Below are 24,429 nucleotides of genomic sequence, written 5' to 3' on the forward strand. Positions count from 1 at the left end.
TGTCATTTTGCCAATATGCAGGTGTGAGATGAAGCCCTGAGATTGTTTTGATTTACATTTCTCTTATTATTAGTGACTTGGAACATTTTTTTATGTGGTTGTAAATATTTTGCTGTTCTTTTAAGAAGTTTGTTCATATCCTTTGACCATTTATCTATTTGGGAATGGCTATTAATATAGATTATATAGAGGCAGTTTATGTATTTATAGTTTATATACATACATATGTATGTATGTCCATATATGTGTATACATATTATATATTGGATACCAAACACTTATCAGAGAAATCTGATACAAAGATTTTTTTTCCCCATTCAACTGCTTCTCTTCTTATCCTAGATGCATTAATGTTGTATGTGCAGAAGCTTTTCAGTTTAAAGTAATAAAATTTTATTTTACCTTTTGTAATTACCTGTACTATGCCATACCATAACCCATACAGGGGCGTGACCCACAGTTTAAGAAGTGCTGAAGGGGTCACGAATGGAAAAAGTTTAAGAAGCCCTGGTTAGTCCATCTGCCAAGACAGTTTACTCGGGTGTGGCCACTGCACATGCTACAGCTTCCTGGAGCCACAGGTGAGAGTTGTGTCAGGTAAATACTGAAGGTAGATAGCAGCTCTAAAATGGACTCATCAAACCCTCACACCAAAGGTGCTTGTCACTCTGGTGAGTTAGGTGGGGTTGTCTACCCCAAGCATGTGAAAACTTCCCCCAATGGAATGGAAAGATGAGAACAATTTGTTCTCGTAACCATGAAAGTGGCTGAAGCAGGTGCTGTGGAGTGATTAGAGCTTGGTCAGACATTGAAGACACCAAGGTCATCCACTGCATCCCAGGCCATCACCAGTCGTCCGGACTTTTGTCTTGTCACTAGACTTTGATAATTCTGGAAGAAAGAGTGAGGCTGACGACTTGTGCAACTCTGCCTCACTAAAATCTAATTCATACATGAGTCGAGATGTCACCTCATGATGTCACTGATCCTTTTTGAAAATGAAGAACAAACAACATTTCTTTAAGATGATTGTAATTAAATCTATACAAGTTTTTTTCTGGACTTTGAGAGGTTGATTTCTATATGTTAAAACATCCATTTTTAGTTTTTTAGAATAGAATTTCTTTTCTATTATTGCTTCTTATGTTTTGCTATCATTTTGCAGAAATGCTATTGATTTTTGAGGGTTTATTTTGTAGCCTGCAACTTTGCTAAAGTTATTATTTTAATCAATATTTTTTCTGATTCCCTAAGGTTTTCCAAGTAAATCATCATTCAGCAAACAAGGATAGTTTTATCTCATCTTTACCTATTTTCAGTCCTTTCTCTTGTCTTCCTGCTATTGCTATCACTTCCAGAACTATATCAAATAATAGTGGGCAGTGTGGACATCCTTGCTTCATTCTCATATTTATTGGAAAAGTTTATAGTGTATTCCCATTGTATATGATGCTTGCTTTTGGTTTTATACAGATATTTTTTGTGATATATTTTTTTAGAGGTTCCTCTATTCCAGGGGCAGCTAGGTGGTGCTGTGGATAGAACACCGTCCTTGAAGTCAGGAGGACCTGAGCTCAAATCCAGCCTCAGACCAAACACTTCACACTTACTAGCTGTGTGACCCTGGGCAAGTCACTTAACCCCAATTGCCTTAAAAAAGAGGTCCCTTTATTCCAATACTTGGTAGAGTTTTTAGCATAAAAAGTACTATTTTGTCAAAGGCTTTTTCTGCATCTATTTAGATGATCATGTGGTTTTAGTTTTTAATATAATTACTTAGGTTGTTCTTCTAATGTTGAACCATCCTTACACCCCTGGCCTAAATCCCACTTGATCACAATGAATGATTTCTTGGAAAAATCATTGTAGTATCTTTGACAGGATTTTGTTTAAAATTCTTGAATCAGTATTTGTTAATGATATTGGCCAATAGTTTTCTTTTTGTGTTTTATCTTCTTTTTGGTTTAGGCGTCAGGACTAAATTGTCTCATAAAAGGATTCTGGTTGGGTGTTTTCTTTATCAATTTTTGAGAATAATTTGTCCTTTGTCAAGGAAAGCCTGCTAGTGTTATAAAAAATGTTAGCACTAAGCCATCAAATCCTGTTAAACATATTGAAAAAGAAAGCGAGCCATTGGAGAAAATTCAGAAGCCCACAAAAGAAGTAAGCCATGAAGGTGTACAGCACGAGGCCAAAAGTTCAAAAACTTGTTCATCCAGTGAAAAAGGGAAAACCAAAGATCAGGATCATTCCGTGTCAGATAAGGAAAACTCTGAAAAAAGGAAAAGCAGCATTCAGACAGAAAAAGATACTAGTATAGATTGTATAAATGAACAAGGAAACTTTAAAAGTCTTTCTCAATCATCCAAAGACAGTAGAACTTCAGATAAGCATGATTCTGGGTGTGGTTCCTCAAGTAAAGATTTTACCCCTAATAGAGACAAAAAAGTAGACTATGACAACAGGGATCACTCTGGTTCCAAACGGAGAGATGAAAGGAGTGACTTAACAAGAAGAAAAGATTCTCCTTCTTGAACTAAATTAGAATCTTCATTGGGTCAGAAAAATAAACTGAAGGATGAAAGGACAGATATGTCTAAAAAGGGAGTAGGAGAATAAAAAAGAAGCAACTCTAGTCCTTCAAAGGACAGAAGACCATATGATCATAAAGCTGCTCATGATTCCAAATGTTCAAATGATGACAATAAATCTATAGACAAAAATCCAGTTAAAGAGCGAGAGAAGCATATATCAGAAACAAAGAACAATAAAGAGAAAGAGTTAAGTGGAAATAAATTATTTTGTAGACATAGCTCACCAGATACACAGATTGAAAAAGAGCATGTTACTGGACAGAATGATAACACTGTTGTCAAACCTAAGCCGCAGTTAAGCCACTCTTCTCGACTTTCTTCTGACTTAACAAGAGAAACTGATGAGGCTGCTTTTGTACCAGACTATAATGAAAGTGATAGTGAGAGTAATGTGTCTACAAAAGAAGAAGAAACTCTGGGGAAAAAACCTAAGGAAATGAAAGATAAGGTGACAGAGAAAGCTAAAGAGAGCCTGGATGCAACAGTAGTTGGCCAAATAGGTGTAAGAAGTCAGAGTCAAAGTAGTCTTAGTGTTAGCCAAAGTCAAAGTCATAGCCCTTCTGGAAGCCAAACACGAAGCCACAGCAGCAGCGCTAGCTCAGCAGAAAGTCAGGACAGCAAGAAGAAGAAAAAGAAAAAGGAGAAAAAGAAGCACAAGAAACATAAAAAACATAAGAAACACACGGGCACTGAATTAGAATTGGAAAAGAGCCAAAAACACAAGCACAAGAAGAAAAAATCCAAGAAAAGCAAAGATAAAGAAAAGGAGAAAGAAAAGGAAAAGGATGACCAAAAAGTTAAATCTGTCACAGTATAAAATGACAGATTAAAAAATTGACTTAATTACTAAGTCATCTGTATTAAATTTTGTTATAATGTAAACAGATTCAAGCTTTGTAAATAATGACATGGAAGACCCTGTGCTGCACTTAAAATATTGCTGCTTGATTATTTGATTTTTACATCAGAGCTTTATAACATGAACTTTTTGTACAGAATTGTGAGTTGTGACCATGTAACATGACAGGTTTTGCCTGGGGCATCTTATTTTTAACCACCATTAATTAGTTTGGGTGGAGTTTACTGTACTGTGAAATTTTCACATTTGAATTTTTTTAATTGCCTGGCAGAAAAAGCTGGTATCCGTTATAAAATATCAGCAGAATGATTTGCAGAATTCATTACAGTCCTGTTATGTCACTTTTTGACTCAATAAAAGTTTTCAGTAAACTTTAAAAAAAAGAATAATTTGTCAAATATGGGTACAAATTGTTCTTTAAAAGTTTGGTAGAATTCTCTAGGACCAGGAGTTTTTTTTTTCCCTTTGGTAATTCCTTTACAGATGTTTCTATTTACTTTTCTGAGATTTTTTTTAAGAGCTCTATCTGGTTTTCTGATTCTTTGAGTATTTTATATTTTTGAAGGTATTCCTCTATTTCTTTCATGTTCTCAGTTTGTTGGTTTGTTTATTTTAGCACATAACTGTATAGATGTTTTGATTATTCTTTTCTTTTATTTTCTTTTTTGCTATGATTTCACCTTGCTCATTTACTATTTTATTGATTTGATTTTCTACTTTTTTAAGTCAAATTAACTAAGGGTCTATTGATTTTATTAGTCTTTTCAAAGGACCAGCTTATATTTTATCATTTCTATGGGTTATTTTTTCATTTCCAATTTATATGTTTCCCCTCTACTTTTTAATATCTCTCATCTTATACTTATTTTAGGTTTATTTTCTAATTTTCAAATTCATATTCAGTTCATTAATCTAATCCTTTTCTATTTTGTTAATGTTTGAAAAGATATAATTTTCCTCAGTTTTACCAGCATCCCAGAAATATTATGTCATTTCATCATTGTTATCTTTTACATGGTTATTGTTTCTATGATTTGTTCTTTGATCCATTCATTATTTAAGATTTTATCATTGTCTCCATTCGGTTCTGTATCTTTTGTTTGTGGTCCCTGAAACAATTTCTATTTTTGTTGTGTTTTGGTCTGCAAAGGATGCATTAACTACTTTGCCTTTGTACATTTGATTACAATATCTCTGTGCCCAGGACAAGGTCAATTTTTGTAAAAGTTCTATGTGATGCTGAGAAATATTTACATTATTTTGCTGTCCAATTTAGAAGATGCCATAAGTCTTTTAACTCCAATTTCTCCAGAAATTCGTTCAGTTCAATATTTTCTTATTTTTCTGTTAGATGTATCCAAACCTGACAGATGGATATTGAAGTATCCTGTCACTATTGTGTTACTGTCTACATCTTCTTGAAGCTCAGATATTTCCTTTATGAATTTGGATGCTAAGGCATTTGGGGCATATTAGTTTATTACTGACATTGATTTGCTGTCTCTTGTTCCTTTTGGCATAATACAGTTTTTTTGCCCCTTTTTATTTTTGAATGTTTGTTTTTGCTTTGTCTGATAACATGATGGCAACTTCTGCTTTTTTGGATTCACTTGATACATAGTAAAAAAAAAATTCCCATCCCCTCAGTTTTATTTTGTGTGTTGTTTGTGTGTTTTTTAAAATGTGTTTCTTGCAAGCAACACATTGTAAGATTTTTTTAATCCAATCTGTCACTCTTTTTCATTTTATTGGATAGCGTAATCCATTCACGTTTAAAGTTGTAAGAGTAAGATTTGTATTTTCCTCCTCTGTCTCTAAAATTGCTATTGTAAACACAACATGTTCCTTTGGTTATTTACTTTATTTAATCTCTTTTTAAGGCAACCCTGTTCCCATGAATTCTTTTCCCTTCACTCCTGATTCCCTCTTCTCAATTGTTACCCATTTACCTATGGGGTTTTGTTTATCAGTTACTTTTTCTCTCCTCCTTTTATCTGGTTATATATTTCTTTACCTCCCCCCCCACTTAGTCAAGTAGATGCCCCTTTCCTTTCCTTCAACTACTCCTGTTCATTAGTTTTTTTAATTCCATTTTTTGCACCCCTTTCCAAAAAGGATTTCTCTCACTCTCTTCATTATCTACCCTTTTGGTCTACTCTATACCCTCATTCTCTGATTAATAATCCCTATAATTATCTTGTCTCTTTTCTTCATGCATCAAGCAATCAAAACTCCCAAGTATTCTAGGCTCCCCATTTAGGTAGGGATTGCCCCATGGAGTTCCCCTTTCCATCATGCCTCCTTCTCAGAACAAGGCCAATTATTGCAGGTGTCAGAAAGGATACTTCCTTATGGCAGGACCCCTCCCCTACCACATCTCTGATTATGCAAGTCCCCCAATGACCTATACCTTCCTCGTTCATCATTTTTTTCTACATTTGCCTCAAAATCTCTTGTGTTCATGCTCTTTCACTTTTCTAGGTACCAGTTGCCCCCAGGGGTTCCAAATTACCCCTTTCCAATGCAGGACAATTAGACTTTTAAAGCATCAAATCCCCCAGGCCTCATGCAGTGAAAGGTTCTCATCTCCCTTCACCTACAGGAGCATTCATTAGTGGAACTCCCTTTCACCTCCAAAGTAAGACCTCTTCTTTCTCCCACCCACTCTCCTGTGGGCACTTCTCTTTCTGAGACCAAATGAGACCCCTCACTTCTAGCCCTTGATTTGACTCTGGCACATCACACACTCTTCTCTATCCCCCTCTTTTCCTTCCCTCATTTCATATACCTCCCATGTTGTAACGTAGTCCCACCAAAAAACATTAATTCATTTGTAGGCAAGTTGTCTCCAGGTTCTGTCCATAATGCCCTCAGTCTACCTCTTTGGTTATCTCTACCCAATTTCTGCCTTCAACTCTGTCTCCTTGAGTATATTTAGCAAGAAGTCTCTTATATGTCTCTCTATTGTTACTCTGTTGCTGTTGCTGTCCTTGACTGATGCATTTATTCATTCCTCCTATATTTATATTGTTTGGAATGTTCAAGAAGCAAATAATCTCTTCAGTCTTGGTTTTCTTTCTAAAAATGTTTCAAACTCTTCTTTATTACTGAGCATCCATTTTTATCCTGTATGGCTAATTTCAGATTTGCAGAGTAGGTCACCCTGGGCTGCATCCTGAGCTCCATTGTTGTTTGGAACATATTTTTCCATTCTGTTCTACATTTCTAGTGGGTGCAGTACAGTCTTCATTATTTCAATGTCTTTTCCTTTTTATATGTAGGTCTTTTCCCTGATGGTTTGCAGAATCTGTTTCTGAATTGAATTATTAAATTTAACCATTATGTGTTTTGGAGTTTGCAGCCTTGGGTTTTGCTTTTTTTTTTTTTCTGGAGGCAATTTATGAATTCTTTCAATTGGAATTTCATTTTCTATGTTCAGAAGCTCTGGGCAGTTCTTTTCCATTTTCATTATGGTGTTAAGGTTTTTTTGTCCTGTCATGTTCTTCTGGGAGATCTATGATCTTCAAGTTGTCCCTACTCATTCTGTCTTCAAGATCAGTATGTTTTGCTTACATAGTGAGGTTATTTTCTTTTAAAGTTACTAGGTTTTTGGTTTGGTTTTTTTTTTTTGCTTCTCTTCTAGATTGTCCTTCATTTCTGTGTATTTTCATTCCCAATCTATTGTTCTCTCTTTTGTTTCTTTGATTTTCTCTTTTGTGGGGTCTGTCATTGTAGATTCCAGTTTATCTATTCTGTCCATTACTTTTGCTCTCCAGGACATAAATTCTGCTCTCATAATTTTCATTTCTCTTTTGAACCACTCAAGAGGAACATGTTGTGGTCTCATGTTCTCCTTGAATTCCAGTGTCCTCTATCTCATCAAGTATTTGGATTGTTTTCCTTTGTTTTGCAGTATTTATTCATAGATGCTTGAACTCATTTACTATATTCTGAGGCCATATTTCTTTCTGTTACTGTTTTTACTATTTATTTATCTGTTTGTGTTCAAGGTCTTTGAGTTTTCTTTTTCCTGAAATTTTTGGTAATTTAAGTCTCCCTTCCTCCCCCTTATTTTCTCTAGCACTCACTTTCTGACTCCTTCCCCTTTGAATGTGTGTGTGTGTGTGTGTGTGTGTGTGTATGTGTGTGTGTGTGTGTGTATGTGTTTCTTGAGGCCTGGATCTCAAAGTATCTCAGCTTTCTCCCACACTGGGCATGGTTCAGCAGACTAGGTCTCTGCTCCAAATGACTTCTGGGTGGACAGAACTGGCCCCAGCTAGGTGCTGGTCTCTTTTTCTCAGGCTTGGTGGAATGCTCCACAGTTCTCCTTCCCCTCCCAACAGTATCCTGTCATGGTGATTTGTCCCATGCCTCTTTTTCTCAGATCTTGGCATGGCACTGGCAGTTCAGAGCATATTTGTCCCAGTACTGCCAGTTTAGAGCTTCGCAGTGCCATTTTCCCTGGCACCAGTAGATCAGAGCTCTGCAGCACTAGTGCTATCAAGTTGCAGCCCCATACTGGCTTTTTCTCTTCAAGGGCTGTGGCCAGACTGGCTGTCAAGGCCCAAGTATACTTCCACAGTCTGGAGCCAGAGTTTCTATGGCATTGGAAAAGGGGAGAGGAGATGAGGATAAAGGGGTGAGTATTGTTGTAAGCCTATATAATGTCCTTGGGTCTGCTAGTGAAGCTTCACTTGTTGCATGGGAGGTGGGAGAAGAGTGCCAAGTGAGCTCAGGGTCACATGAATTCATGGGTATGGGGTGGTTTTTTTTTTAACTTTCTTTTGGATTGTGAGTATCCTAGATCATGGAGATAGCTGAAACTACTTTATCTTTGGCACATAATTTCTATTTTGGAGAAGTTTGAGAGGTCATGGAGATCAGAGAAAATGTCCAGTCTTAAAAGTTCTCATGACCTGGAAGTGTGGTGTATTTTTTGTAAGCTATAGATTGTGAGGTTTTGGTTTCTTATCTGATCTGTAGCTCTCTTTTGCTTTTACCAGATTGCTTAATCCATTCACATGTAAAGTTATGAGTTAGGTTTATATTTTCTTCCATTACCCTCTAATTTTTTTTTCTGAATTAGAATTTTTTTATTTTTTCGTTCTTCCTTTTACTTGGACTCTTTAGATATTTTTGCTTATTTACTTAAGGCAATCTTATTCCACAGTTTCTCTTCTCTTCACTCTCAAGAGCCTCCTTCCCATTCATCACCCATTTCCCTGGTTTTGCTTAACTTATTAATGCCTTTTTCTTTCTTTCATAGTTATCTAATTCTTCCCTTCTTCCCCACCTTAGTTAAATAATTAAAATCTCCCTTTCTTTCCTAACCCTTCAATTTCTTTTAATTTTTTCAAAAAAGGTTTTTTTCCCCCTAAAAATGATTTCCCTCATTCTGTTAGTCAATTCTCTTCCCTGTTTATCCTAAACTTTCATCCAGTGATTCTTGGTCTTTATACTTATTTATTCCTTCTTTAGTCTTTATCTTCTAAAGTACCTATTGAGTTTCTTCTTCTAAACAATTTGTATGGTATTGCCTTGTAGAGCTTGCCCCTACTCTTTTTCCTGTTGTGTCTCACTCTTAGAAATATCAATTCCTACAGGGGGTAGTGAGGATAGTATTACCCCATGGTAGAAATTTCCTTGTGCTTTTGATCATGAGGTCCATTTTTACACCCTGTACTCTTCATCATTTTCTTCCCATTTGCCATGAAATCTCCTTTCTGGATTTATGCTGTCTCACACTTTTGAATGCTGGTAGCCTCCAGGAACTCTGAATCCTCCATTCCTGAGGGATGATGCTGTTCATGAAGGCACAATATTTTCATAGGTGCTCTCTCTGATCACCAAATTTCTGCAGATTATTCACATTGTAAAGTCCCCATATCTTATTGTAGACTATATTTCTTTCTCCATGGGAGAGTTCTTTGTTAGGACCCCTTCTCATCACTGAATCAAATTTTCTTCCCTTTACTTCCAATTTCAATCCCTTCCTTTGCCATCTCACCCATTCTTTCACAGCTCCCCTTCTTCCTGAGAATTATAGGAATTATTTTTTCCTTCATTGGTTATCATTGACTTAATTAGTGTACACCACACATTACTTTATTGTCTTTCTTCCCTGTCCCCTTTTATAAGCTTTCCCCAATAAAGTTTAATCTCACAAAAACATTTTCAGGTATAGTCAGGGTTTGATGAGATTTAGTCCATAATGTTAAAGGCCTGTTCCCTTATCACCACTTCTTCTATTTAAGTTCTGTTTTCAACTTTATCTCCTTGTATACTCTTAGAGAAAAATCTCTTAATGGTCTATTTATTGTTGTGTTTTTAACCACATACTTATCTTTTTTCCTTTTTTTCTAGAGAAATTAATTTTGTTATTTGTGCATTTCTTAGTAGCTACATTTACCTCTTTTGTGTTTCTGTTGTCTAGGATGTTTGCAAAGCAAATAAACGCTCATATTTTGGGGGGGGAGGGGGTAGGTAGGACTGCTTCCTCTTTTACTGAATGTTCATCTTTCTTATTGATGATTTGACTTAGGTTTGCATGGTATGTCATTTGGGTTGCATCCAGCTCTTTTGTTCTTCAGAACACAGTATCCCATTTCCTTCTGTGGTTTCTGATGAGTGCACAGTATTCTCATTATTCAAATTTCCTTTCCTTTATATTTGAAGATTTTTTCTTCCGGTTGCTTGCAAACTTTGTGGTCATTGAAATTGTTAAATTTAACCATTATGTATCTTGAAATTTGTAGCATAGGTTTTTTTTTTTGTTTGTTTTGTGGAGATATCTTTGGATTCTTTCAAATGACACTTTGATTTCTGTATTCAACAGTTCTGGGCAGTTTTCTTGCATTATGGTGTTCAAGTTGTTTTGAATTGTGATGTTCTTCTAAGAAACCTATGATCCTTAAGTTGTTTCTAATATCCTGTCTTTGAGATCAATATCTTGCTTCTATAGAGATCATGTGTTCTTTTGATGTTATTGCTTTTTGCTTCTCTTTTTTCAGATTGTCCTTCATTTTTGTATATTTTTATTCCCCCAATAAGTTTTTCTTTCTCACTTCTTTATAGAGACTCGCCAATGTAGATTCAAGTTTTTCTATTCATAATTCTTATTTCTCTATTGAATCATTTGGGAACATCTTGCTATTTAGTTTTATGCTTTCTTGGGCATGCACAGGATTCACTGCCTCATCATCTGTTGGTTCAACTTCCTTTGTCTTTAAATATTTATTAAAAGATGGATGTACCTATTTAGATGTCCATTTTCCTTTCTGCATTAATATTTTCTCATTATTTTGTGCCAAAGGTTTTTACTGAGTTTTCTTCCTCCTGAGATCTTTGGCAATTTCAGGGTTTTTTCCTTATATTCTCCCCTTTGACAGTGAATCCCTGAGAACTGGACCTCAAAGCTACTTCAGCCTCCTCTCATTTGGACACCAGCCTCAGTCTCTTCAGCTGGATGCCAGTCCCCTTTCCTTCAGGTTTGATGCAGCTTCACATAAAGTTTAGTACCTTGCTCCAGTTCCCTGTGTTCTTTAGTTCTCTGACTGAATAATGCTTCAGCACTGCATCCTGCCAGAGGCAGAGCAACCTCGTGCTTTCCTATAACAATTTCCTCCATAAGGGGGCAGGGTGGTTGAATTCTGCTGTTTTTGCCACAGAATGGTAAGGTGAGGGCAGCAGCAGTTAGCAGAGACTGCAGTAGTACCAAGGAATTTACTGAGTGGATTTCAGAGCAAAAGCCTCTGGGCCATTTGAGAGCATGGAGGATGGTCTCAGGGAGTAAGAGCTGCTGAATGAGCTCTAGGGATTAGTCTTTTCTGCTATTAATTCATTTAGAGTGTTACCTCATTAGACTTCTTGGTATCTTCACCTGTAGAGACAGCTGCATTTACTTCTTGTGTATAGTTCTTAGGTTGGAAAGTTTTCAAAATTGATGAGGATTGGAAAACTTGTTTAATCTTATCATGTGACCCAGAAGCCTCTACTCTCTTTCATTTCAACATCCTGTTATTGGTTCTATTTGATTAAAAGTCTGGTATCTTCCTTCTTCCCTTCCCCAGAAGGTTCCCCTTCCCACCTACTTTCTTCCTTAAAAGAACAATCACTTTCAAGTGGCTCTTTAAATCTCCCAACAAGAGGCAAATTTCTTGCCCTTGAGTAATTGCTAGCCTCAGGGCAAGGGCAAGGTTCTCCTTGGCCATGGGCATCATGTGGGGCTAGGGATAACCAGGGCTCTTGGTATAGCTTCATAGTTTATGGTGCTAAAGAAGGGCTTAGCAAAGTGATACAGCTTAGACTTGGAGAGGTTAGAGCCATCCAGTTATTTGTTAAATAGACACATTTTTAGTTATTTTGATGTCCTTACATCTTGTGTGTGCATTATACGTTTTACTCTTTCCTATCAGAGTTATGACAAGTAATTTCGATGCTCATGGCAAACATCATAAAAGGTACTCTCAACTCAAGTTTTTAAGATTAATTCAGTTGAGCAGGGTATAGGGGAGAAATCTCAGGACACCAAGGATAGTAATGAGGAGGGTTACTACGTGGGAAGAGCAGGGCTGGAATAGGCAGGAGATGATCAGGGAAGCTATCATATTGGGAAGAAAGTATTCCTAGTAGCTTCTGATTTTAACTAATTATCCTTATTAAGCAGGCATTAAATTCAGTTGTTTTTAGCTACTAAAGATATACAAGTGCTTATATATTGTATATTTGTCTTGTATATTTAATTCAGTAGTTGGGTCAAAGCCTTGGTCACCCTAGTTAAAGCTATATTCCCTAAAGGAAAAGAAAACAGGTTACTTTCATCCACAGGCATAACAAACTCTCATCAAATCTTTTCTCAGAGCTTTTTCCACAATAAAGGATATTAAACCTTCCTTGTGGCAGTCAAACAATTTTTTTTAAAGAGCTAAATTAAAAGAGGCCTGGATTGTTTATCAAGTGAATAGCCCAGTTAATTATGCTTTATAGTTGTCACTTAAAAAAGGACAGAATAGTCATGCTTTCTGCTGGAGAGGGTCAGTACCCCCAAGTATCCTTAGACTTATTGTAATGGTCTTTCTTTGCACCTTTGACATTTGGGCCCCCTGAAGGTAGTATGTAGTAGTATTAACTCAGAATGCCTTACTCTCATTGCATCTGAGAATTTTCTCCAACCATGAGACATAATTACTTTAGCAGTTATGATGTAATAAAAAAAAACCCAGTGTGCAGCTCCTATTAATTCCATCCACTTGAAGGTAGAACAACCAGATAGTCATCAAATCTGGGAGGTTTATCTTCTGTGTTCCTGGCTTCCCTTTTCTTTGTCTTTTTTCAGTAGCCTTCATGATCTCTTTATTTCCTTTACCCAGTCAAAACAGGAAAAATTTTTTTTATACGTTATCTGCCTGAATTTAGTATTTGGCCCACAGTCTTCCTCTCTACCTCAAACCTTATATTTGGGAACTTAATTTATATATTGATAACCCTCAAATACTCCTGTTTCTCAGTTCATCAACTTCCTTAGATTGCATTATTTGCATGCTCACTTCACCTTAGCCAACATATACCTTTGTTCAGTATTAGATGCATCTCCTCTTCATTTAGTCCTCTAAGAGGATTCAGAATGCTCTTTGCTCCCCATTGCCATTTCCAAGCTATCTCTCTACTGCCATTATTTAGCAACCTCTTCTCCTTCAAGGTTCATATCTAAATTTATCACTCAATCCAGATCCTGGAGGCTTTTTACCAACATTGAGAACATTCGCCCTTTTTTTCTCGATGAGTTCAGTGCTCAGCCCATAATTTCGCTCTCCACCTCAATTCCTGCCTTCATACTAGGGGGACTTCAATATATATGGTGATGTTCCCTCAAACACTGTAACTTTCCATTCCTCAATTTATTTAATTCCTATAGCCACTCTTTTATACCACAGGAGGTCATATCCTTGATCTTGCCATCAACCATAAATGTTTCACTTTTTTATGACCAAGAACTCTGAAGAATATGATTAGATAAAGGTAGCAATAGTTGGAATAATGATCTATGCTACACATTTCTTGACAAAGAGCGATGGATTTAAGTTACAGAATAAGATATAAATTTTTGGATATGACAATGTGGGAATGTTTTGCTTGACTATGAATATTTGTTTTATTTTTTTTTCCCTTTTAACTTGGGGGTGGGTGGGAAAGAAAATACTTGTTAAAGGGAAAAAAAATCATCTTCACTGCAACCTCCTATCACTCCACCTCCTCCCTCCTTTTCCAGTCCATCATCCCTGGTATGGTCTCATTTCCCTCCATTTGCAATTTTGATGCTAGAATTAACTAGTTCAACTACACTGTCCTCTGTCCTCGAATCCTAGGTTGTCCTTTGCCAAACCTGAACCCTGGATTGCCCTCACTATATGTTATGTGTTCCTAATCGCATGCTACTGAATGCTTCTCAAGGGAAACATTCAGCTGTTGTCTGGGTTCGCTAAAAATTTTAACTGGGCACTAACTGCTGCATTGTAATCTTTTTACTCTTCCCTGATTATCATGCTTCCAATAATTTGTATTCCAACCCTCTTTTCTCATCACCCACACCAACTCTCCCCCTTCTTTTCAGCAGTTATCGCCTTATACTTTAAAGACAAAATGAGCACCCTAGTCTCCCTAATTTTATGCCTCAAATCCTCTCAACATCTCCCATTCTCTTTCTGCTCCAGTCCAAGAAAAAGATGGCTCTTGAAGAAGTCAATACCTTTACTTGTGTCCTTGATCCCATTCCCTCCTCCATTCTTAAAAGACCTGCATTTGACGCTACCATCTCTTTATAGGTTAAAGTGGTTTTAAACTTGGGGTCTATAAACTTGTTTTAAAAAAATTAATAACTATATTCCAATGTAATTGGCTTTTTGGGTGATTCCATGTATTTTATACATCTTAAAACATTACACAGGCTTCCCTAGTTTGCCAAAGGGGTCCATGACACAAAAAAGTATAAGAATCCCTGCTTTAAGCTCTGTATCTCTCCTCCCTCTCACTGCTAAACTCTTAGGAAAAGTTTTCTATACTCATGACCTACTCCTCCTCATGCTTCATTCCTAAACCCCTTTTATCCCCACCACCTGAAACTTTCTCCAAAGTTAATAAAAATTTCAATGGGTACATCCAAAGACATTTTCTCGGTCTTCATTTGACCTCTCTGTAGCATTCCACACAGCTAACCACCTCCTCTTCCCCAATACTCTCATGATACTACTCACTACTTTTGTCTGATAGAATCTCCCAATCTCCTTTGCTTTATCATCGTTCCATTTCCTGACTCCTATGTGCAGGAGTGTCCCAGAGTTCTTTTTGTCTCTCACTACATTCTTTGTGATCTCAACAACTCTGGTGAGTTCAGTAATCATTTCTAGATAGATTAATTTTAGGCCTACTACATAGTAATTGCTTAGTAAGTGTTCATATATTCAGCCGTCCATTCATTCAGCTACATATCCAACTTTCATCTCTTTTATGAGCTCCAGCGCCCCCCATCAACTGCCTGCTGAACAGCTCTACCTGGATATTCCAAAGGCAGCTCAAACTCAACATACCCAAAATGGAACTCATTATCTAAACCAGTTTCTCTTCCTAACTATCCTATTCCTGTAGAGCTGTGGTGTCAAAACTCAAATAGAAAAGGGGACCATTAAACCATATTACAAGGATCTCTGCAGATCACACATTAACTTGGAAAACCATGTTAACATTATTTGTCTTAAAGTATTTTTATTTTGTTAAATATTTCCCAATTACATTTCAGTCTGGTTCAGGTAGCACTTGGGAGTGTTGTGGGCTTCATGTTTGACACCTCCGCTGTAGAGGATAACACCATTCTTTCTTGTCAACCATGTTTGCTATGGTTATCCTCAACTTTTATCTATCCCTGGTGCTCATATCCAATTAGTTGCCAAATTTTGTTGATTCTTCTACCACGTTTTGCTGCTGTCACCGTCTCTCCACTCACACAATCACGACCCAAACTTTCCTCTTCAACTCTTACCTGGATAACTGTAGGAGCCCTTTAATGGATCTCCCTCTTTCCAGTCTCTCCCCTCTCCAATCCATCTTCCATATAGCTGCCAAAATAACCTTCCTAAACTCCAGGTTTGACTGTGTCAATCTCCTGCTCAAAAAGCATCAGTGGTCCTCTATTGTTTCTAGGATAAACTAGAAACCCCTGTGGTATTTAAAGTCCTTCACAATCTAACTCCAGCTTACCTTTCCATATTTACTTCACATAACATCCCCTCTCCTCCCAACCCTACATTCCAGCCAAACTGGCTCACTTGCTGTTCCCCATAAGTGACATCTCTTCTCCTTCGTGCCTTTGCATCAGTTATCCCCCATGCCTAGGAATGTTCTCCTTCTACTATCCCACTTCTTGGAATTTCCCAGCTCTATTCAAGGCTCAGGTGGGGTGTTCCCTCCTTTATGAGGCCCTTCTATATCACTCCTCCAATTACTTTCATAATTTGTATTTATTTGTGTATATGATGCTTTCCCCCACCAGTTCCTTGAAGTTTTAATTTTTGTCTTTGTATCCCCAGAATCTAAGAGGTGCTTCCTGAATATTTTCAAAGTCTTATTTCTCTCAATTGTTATTACAGATTTATGGACTGAAATTTTTTATTAGCAAATAGCAATCCAAAGGATTTTTAGCAACACTAAGGTTGGAGGTTTTGGGTGGCAGTGGGTTGAGCATAGTGTCTCTAAAATTGTACTTCCCTTCTCCTTCTCCCCTTGACCTTGTTCTTTCCTGGGAAATATATGCCTGTGTCTCTTGTGATTGACTTTTTTTCCCCTTTCTGGTGAGGCAATCGGGGTTAAGTGACTTGCCCCGGGTCACACAGCTAGTACTTGTCAAGTGTCTGGGGCCGGGTTTGAACTCAGGTCCTTCTGACTCCAAGGCCGGAGCTCTATCCACCGTGCCACCTAGCTGCCCCAGACTGACTTTTTCAAGAGCTGGAATTCCCTCCCTTACCAGCGTTCCTTCCTAACAAATCCTTCTCTAAGTCTTCTTTTTCCTATTTCCCTGGGCACAGGATGACCTCTTTAGAAATTCCATCCTGTTCCTCTGGTTCAAGTCTCTAGTACTTTTCAGACCATTTTAGTTAGTACTTTATATTTTGATATCATAACCATCTTTAATTGTGGAATATACTCTTATACTTTATTATCTCTGTTTCTATGAAGTTTCTGACTAATATATCCTTTTAAAAAGGTTATATTTTAGCCCTATATTGGTGGAATAGGTGATCCTAAGAACTAAGACTCCCTTAGAAATAAGGCTAACTAATGGTGGCAAGTGGGTACACTAACATTTACTGGGAACAAAAATTAATATCAGTTATTTTATGTTCAAATCTATTAATTAGGTCTAACATTTTGTAGGAAACGAAACAGTCCAATTTCACGATTATTTTTCACTGTGCCTTGTTCTAAAATACAGATAGCAGTGTTTTTGCAGCTTTAACAACTTGATTATAAACTGTTTTTAAAAGTAATTTATTTGGATTTTTCACATCCTTTAATGAATTGCAAATATATTAACAGAAAAGACTTTCCCCCCCCAAAGACTGTACAATTTCTGAAATAAGTCAAGAAAAGCAAAAAGGAAAGACACAAAATTACATTGTTTCAATGCAAATAGTACACATCACACCCACACTTGCACCCCTCCCTCCCCCACCCTCCCCACCCCCCCACCATGTTGTCATGTTTTGTATTAAGAAAATGAGTCACCTTATTCCTCAGTGAATACCCATACTATGCTCCAGATCAGAGACCTCCAAACTATTTTCTTCAAAGTGTTTTTAACAGACTAAATACTGGTTATCACCGAGTTTTTTTGTTTAAGGTACAACAGCAGCATGGTTCAAAGGTTACGTTTAGCTCTTGGAAAAAATAAAATTTCTTAAGTAATGAAGTATGGAGAAAGCAGGGACCATCTTTCATTATTGAGTACCACATCCACTTTAGAAGAATTCCTACCCTTCTAAAATTCCTGGGTTTAAGAACCCTTTCCAAGGCAATTTTTCAAAACTGAATTCCAATGTAACAACTTGTAACTTCTGAACAAAATTAAAAATACATATAACAGAAAAAAAGGAAACTGTTAAGTTATACTTAGTAATTTAGTTTAAAAAATTTCTTCTAAATGAACTATAGTTGTTTGAAACAACTTTTTGTTCAATAAAAATGAGTTTCTTCTTTGGGTTTTTTTTCATAACTTCCTTTTCTACCTATTATTTGAAGGAGGAAGGGAACTAGGGTAAGGGAAAGAATTAGAAACTGTTGCTGGGTGGGGAAAAGCTCCATAGAATGAAATGGCTTTGAAAACTGGCTTAAGGAAGAAAGAAATTAAGATTGATCCCAACAAAATTGATGGATTCCCTTCCACAGTCATGGTATGCCCTTGACAATGACCATTTTCCACTCATCTCCAATGGACTAGCACCAGAAAGATTTCTACCTTTGGTGTAGTGGATATAAACTTCCAGTACAGAAAGGTATCCAATTGTAGTTTAGAAAATAATGTTACTAACTTCACTTTCTCCAAACAGTACAGTGTGGGGTTTTGCAACAATACCCCTATTCAAAACTTTCTATGAAATACTAGATGAGATAGATGGTTTAAGGCTGGGCAATAGGGGGAAAAACCTAAACTAAATTTAAATGCTACAGAATTACAAGTGGATAACAAAATGCAATACTCTGCTAGAAATCCAAACAGCAGCCCTTGGGAAATTTCAGTGGTGCTCCTTTCATTCAATCTGGGTTTCCTCATCAATTTTCTCAAGAAGCTTATGCTTATATATGGATCAAGTAGAAAAATTTGATGAAATACCTCTCTGGCACCAAACACCTTTATCTAGTACTCTGACTTGCATTAATTGGCAATAGGATTTAGTGCATGTTTAAAAGAGCAGACAAACAGTGAATGAAAAGTCTACTCGAATTCTAACATTAATAAATCCATAGATTAAAAAATTTTCATATCTCCTATAATCCACCTAATTTTCACAGCTTTGTTAGCAAGTACAAGTCAATGGTTGATAAGTTTCTCCTTCATCAAAATGACCCCAAACTGTATCTACTCCTGTCATTAAGAAATTGTCATTTGATATACACTATGACAATGGCACTAAATTAAAAAATGTTAATAACTAAAGGTCCCCTAAAAATTACATACATTAAAATAAAGGAGGAACACATGTTTAAAGACTACTTAAATAGGGTGTTGTGAAATTTCAATCATTCCCAATTTATTGTGCATAATTGGCTCTTTAAAATCCTGTAATATCATAAACTAATATCCATTCCCCAAGGACACCATCAACCTAAATTGCTGTACATTACTTTGACACAGGCGAGAACTTCTGCCCCCTTCATTCGGCTTATGTTTGTTTCAACTAAAAATTTCTAGTGGCCTAAATCTAACCTACTCCAAACTGACGTCTTGGTGACCTATGCCACTGAAAATGAATTAGAAGCAGAGAACCTTAAAAATGGATACTACCACAACCCAAAATTAATTGCACATTCTTGCATCCTGCTTAAACAACACTTATAAAAGTTGAAAGGATACTGTCTTGAACAATATAGATTCAAGTTGATGGTAAAGGTTCTAATTATATTAAGGCTTCCACTGTCATGATCCCTTAGATTCTAGATTGATTTAGTGTTTGTATACTGTTTATTATTATGAATTTTATTTCCTATTAGGGGACTTGGTTTGATCTTTTAATAGGCAACTACCCTATCTCTGAATGTTAAAGGTGATCCCACAGGGCTTAAGAGGTGACAACCAACTTTTTAATCTGTAATACCAAAACAACAGTGATTGATACTTTGAAGCTAGGTGAAAAAATTGAAAACTCTTGGTTAGGTATAAAAACATTTTGTAAAAGCTGCTGTTCTGGGACATTCTCCTCTTACCAAGAGCAAGTTTACACTGTATGGAGGGACATTTTATTCTTACACGCACAGGTGTCTGGATTATGCCCATATTTGTTTATAGGAGACACTGTAACTTTAAGGTAATTTACATTCCTTGGCATTCAAGTTACTCTGTAATAGGCAATGTCTTTTATTGTTCCATCTAGCACTTGCCAACACCATCCTTGAAGAACCTGGAAAATGAAGGTCAGTCACTCCACTTACCAAGAACACAACTAAATTAAGACAAGTTTCTGGAGAAAGATCAAAGAATTCTGGTTCATCACTATTTCCCTTAGGGCAAAACACAACTCTTCCTTACATGATAGCTTTCCAACAAAGGGAGGCTTTAAAAAAAAAAATTAGAATTAAAAAAAAACAAACAAAAACGACAAAAGAAAAATAGTCTTTCCCCCACAAACTGTTGTGTTTGTATAGGTGAAAGAGCCAGTCTTGGTAGCACGTGAATATTGCACTGCCATTCATACATTCCATGTACAGTCTGGGTCCGTTGAAAATAGCACACTCCTGGTGTAAGTGATGGACAATGACAATGCTGGCTCAAGATGTGAAGACTCAGAACATGGAGGGACAAGAAAAAATAACAGCACTAGTCACACATCCAGGTGCAAATGTTTGGCTTCCAGAAGTTAAAATTCATCACTTTCTGCTGCGTGGAGTTGTGTGTCATCTGCGTCTGTCATGCTGCTCTCTTGGGATTCATCTGTTCCCACTTTAAGAACAAAAACAACAACAACAACAACAAAAAAAAAACCACACGTAATCAGTAGTAAGCTATCTAACAAATATATCCTCTGTTATTATGAAAACAAGTCAAATAAGCAGTATTAGATGGAGACAAAATGAAAGAAAACCCTAACACAAATATTTAAATGTTTGCCTTCCTTGCATAAAAGTAGAATTCTTTTGAATACAATTAGAGAGGATTACTAAGTTATCCTTTAAGAAACTCAAGGATAGCATGTCAAAGAGAGGTGACCTCGGGGTTTACTGTGAGGATAAGAAAGGCTAGTGAGTTCAAGGAAGTAAAGAAAAATGTATAGAAAACACTTTCTTCTCTGTCAGATATGAAATTCAAAGCCCTTTACTTGAATGTCTATTAAAACAAACAAACAGCAAGGGGATATGAATCCCTGCTTTGTCTTCTCTTCTGATGACTCTGGATAGGTAACCACCTTCAAGCAAATTCTCTCTGGGAGAGGTATCTGAGGTTTCTGGGGTTACTTGGTTAAAGCAGAGTTTTGCCTTAACAGAAGGGAAACTATTAAAAATGAGATACATTGTATTTATAGTAAACATTGTTTAAAAAAAACTAACTTCCTATCAACTAGATTTTTTTATACAATAGCATTTTCATAAAACTCTAGTAAAATAATAATTATAGCAAATTTTATATGCTTTAAATTTTATAAAACATTTTACATATTTTATCTCATTTGTGCCTTATAAACAACCCATGCAGTAAGCAGTGAGAGAATCATTTCTTTCTCATATTAATAATCAATTGTTGAATTAGGACCACGATTTTTTTCAGAAGCCTGCAGGTTATTCAGTCTCTGAAAGACACTAATGATAATGAGATCAAACTTTCTCTTCAGTGTTGTTAGGACCCCATCCAGGTGGGGAAGTCCACTGTGTTCTACACAGGTTTGGGTGGGAATAAATTATTTGATTAGACTGCCCAAGGCGGGCAATTTAGAAGTAAATGATGTAATCAAAGAAAGTCAGTCACACCCCTAGCCCCTCATTAGAATAGGTCCACCGCTCATTGTAATACTTAATTCTTCTCATTGTTAACCAAAGATGATTGCCACTCTCAGGAATACCCACTCTTCCAAGGGCATATAAACTGTGAGCCCACAGTTATGATGCGTCTTTGGCATTCGAGAATGTCCTTTTTATTGGCAATTTGCTAGCATTATTAAAAAACAATTACCCAGAAACTATGTTTTTTGAACTTTTTGAATGTCACAGCAGCAGTATTATACTCATTTTACAGATGGGGAAACATATTCAGAAAGAGATTAAGTGATTTGCCCAATGTCACATCACTAGCAAGTAGAGATTTTCTGACCACCAAATCAAGTACTTTTCCTATTTCATGCTGTGTGAGTTTTAATACAGCAAACTGAACATATAAAAGGTACATGAAATTATTCTTGCCCTCAAAGACCTTACGATCTAGTTGGGAAAACAGTACAGATGGATCTAAAAAGAAGAATACCAATACAAAAAAATGTCAAAAGAGTGATACAGGTAATAAATGCTATAGGAATATACTTCAACAGTGTTTGTTTCTTACAATGTTGGTTTCTTAGTTGATCTAGTTATTATTTTAAAATTTCAATTAAAAAACAATTTTGTAAATACTATTTTATGTCTACTATTATTGATGGCTACCCTAAAAGTTAAAAACAAAACAAAGCAGAAATCCTAGTCAATGCTTGCCCACTCTAACAAGGGAGAAATAATGTCTCCTTAACTGAATTTTATATACTTGGCTGTTGTAAGCTATTTATTAATGTTCATCAACCTACATAGTGGTACCTTCAGAGGAGCATATAATATCCACCATTATTTGGTGGTACCAAAAAGCTGCATGGTACTTAATAGATGATTTCATGTTGATCTTTGAAAAAAGCAATCAACTTAAGGGCATTTTTTAATTAAATTATTGTTCTAAAGGAGCAAATAGGTGGCTCAGTGGATTGAGTGCTGGGCCTAGAGACAGGAAGACCTGAGTTCCAATCCAGATTCATACACTTATTAGCTGTATGACCCTGCACAAGTCACTTAGCCCCGTTTGCCACAGTTTCCTCACCTGGAAAACGAGCTGGAGAAGGAAATGGCAAACCACCCTACTATCTCTGTCATGAAGTTGGACATGACTTGAAAAACAATCAAACAAAAAAACTGTTCTAAATCTAAAGGCAGCTAGGTGGCACAGTGGATAGAGTGCTGGGTTTGGAGTCAGGAAGACCAGAGTTCAAATCTAGGTTCAGACCCTTCTTAGCTGTTGACCCTGGGCACACACACAAAAACATAGATATTAAACATTTACCCCAACACTGATTCCCATGTGATACATCACACTTTTTTGGTTTGGAGGTTAGAAATACAAACCTGATTCATATGGATAACACTCACTGATCTGTTCTTCTTGAGTTATGGGTTCCTCATCATCTGGGAGGTAACGCTTGTCAATTGCTTCTTTAATCTGGTTGTTAGCCCCTTTAGGGTCTAAATCCATTGCCCAGGAGAAATTCATCAGAGCCAGATGAGTTTGACCTAGCTTCTTGTAAACCTAAAAACAAATATTGAAACTACATTTTTCATTATGTTGCTGACTTCAATTGTAAAGGACACGACTTTTAAAATTTAAAATGAGCTCCTGTTACATGTTCTAAGTTGTCAGTTGATCAATTTGAATGTGCTCTTACATTATACATAAATTCATGTTTTCTTTGATTTTTAATATTTTCAAATGCTATTCTCCAAGTTCAATGGAGATCTTCCAAGGGGGCTATTTTCAGATGCTGAGATATTTATTTCCCATAATCTTAGGTCTACAATACAGAACATGCTCTTTTGTTGAAGCAAAAGTCAATGTGCAAAAAGAGAGGACAAATTAATCTCACATGACCATAATATATAGGGAGATATTTTGATGTATCCTATTTTATCCACAGCTCTTAATACACTTTGATGGAATGTACTTGGTCATCTCTAACTTTAAAGGGTCTAATTAAGGAATTATAAAACAAAACAAACAAAAAACTCAACAAGAGGACTCTCTTGTCGATATAATCCAATACACACTTCTTGAGTCCTTATTACAAAGCACTGTGCTAGGTTCTAAGGATATTAAGATTTGAAAAACAAACAAAACATGGTTCTTACTCTCATGGAGCTTATGATCTAATAGGGGAGGAAGGATGAATGGACACAATATGTACACAAATAGCATAGAAAATACAAAGTATGAGCTAGATAAATCTGAAGCAAGTGAAATAATTGTCAACTGAGGGGGTGGGACACAGCTTGGCTTTGGCAGAAGAGGTAAATATGTTGAATATATGAATTCTACCAAGCGACCATAGTGCCTAGCAGTGACAAGTAGGAAAAACAGTAAGAGAGACTTGCAGAAATCTATAAAAGTCAAAGTCCAAAAAAAGATCCACCAACAAAACTCACAGCTTCAGATGTTTGTACAAAAATGCACAAAATATGAGTAACAACCAAAGAGTTGATCTTATTACAAACAAGAAAATTTGACCTTTAACAGAGAGATATATAAAATGAGACAATATTCCAAATCTAATGACTCTTTTTGTTTCTAACTTCATATCACTTCTTGATTAGATTACTCGAAGAGTCTTAACTGGTCTCCCAGCCTTAAATCTCTCAGTCTCTCTCTCTCTAATCTATCCTCCATACAGCTGCCAAAGTGATTTTCCTATAAGGCACATGTTTACCATGTCATTACTTACTGGAAGACAAGCAAACAAAAAAAACCCCACAAAACCAAAAACCAAAAAACCAAGTGGCTATTATCTCTAGAGTCAACTATAAACTCTTCTTCCCAGCATTTAATAAGCTCTTTATATACATTACTCCCCTCCAGGTACTCTATGGACCGGCCATTCTGGTCTACTTGCTGTTTCTCACATATGATGTTCTATCTCCTCTATTCCTTTGCACTGGTAGTCCAACACTAGAATGCTCTCTCTCCTTGTTGCTGCCTCCCTGGCTTCATTCAAGGTTCAACTCAAGTTCCTCCTTCTATATGAAGCCTTTATTGATACTCCCAGCTGCTATGCTCTCCCTCCCCAAACCATCTTGTATTCATCATGTGTTTATGTGTGCACATGCATATGGGCATCCCTACATGTTGCTTCTCCTGTTGGAATGTAAACATCTTGAGGGCAGGGACTGTTGTCTGTGTCCTCAACATTTAGCATGTTGCCTGACACAGTTATTCAGTTG

At 36.5% G+C, this 24,429-nt stretch overlaps 1 protein-coding gene across 5 annotated transcripts in view; it reads right to left on the reverse strand.

The window, feature by feature from the left end:
• Nucleotides 1-17,190: 17,190 nt before the first annotated feature.
• The window catches only part of CDC27 (cell division cycle 27), a 104,467-nt gene continuing 97,228 nt past the window's right edge, over nucleotides 17,191-24,429 (reverse strand). For 3 of the 5 annotated variants that reach the window (XM_027873127.1, XM_027873126.1, XM_027873128.1), the window contains 2 exons: nucleotides 22,591-22,747; nucleotides 17,191-20,155 (listed from right to left, as the gene is read on the reverse strand). In XM_027873127.1, coding sequence (XP_027728928.1) covers nucleotides 20,073-20,155; nucleotides 22,591-22,747 — 240 coding nt within the window. In that variant the 3' untranslated portion in view covers nucleotides 17,191-20,072. Of the gene's footprint in view, nucleotides 20,156-22,566; nucleotides 22,748-24,429 lie in introns of all 5 variants that reach the window. The other 2 variants (XM_027873125.1, XM_027873124.1) reach the window with 1 other exon arrangement.

This window comes from Vombatus ursinus, unplaced genomic scaffold (genome assembly GCF_900497805.2).
Source record: "Vombatus ursinus unplaced genomic scaffold, bare-nosed wombat genome assembly UNPS02014801.1, whole genome shotgun sequence".
NCBI lineage: Eukaryota > Metazoa > Chordata > Mammalia > Diprotodontia > Vombatidae > Vombatus > Vombatus ursinus.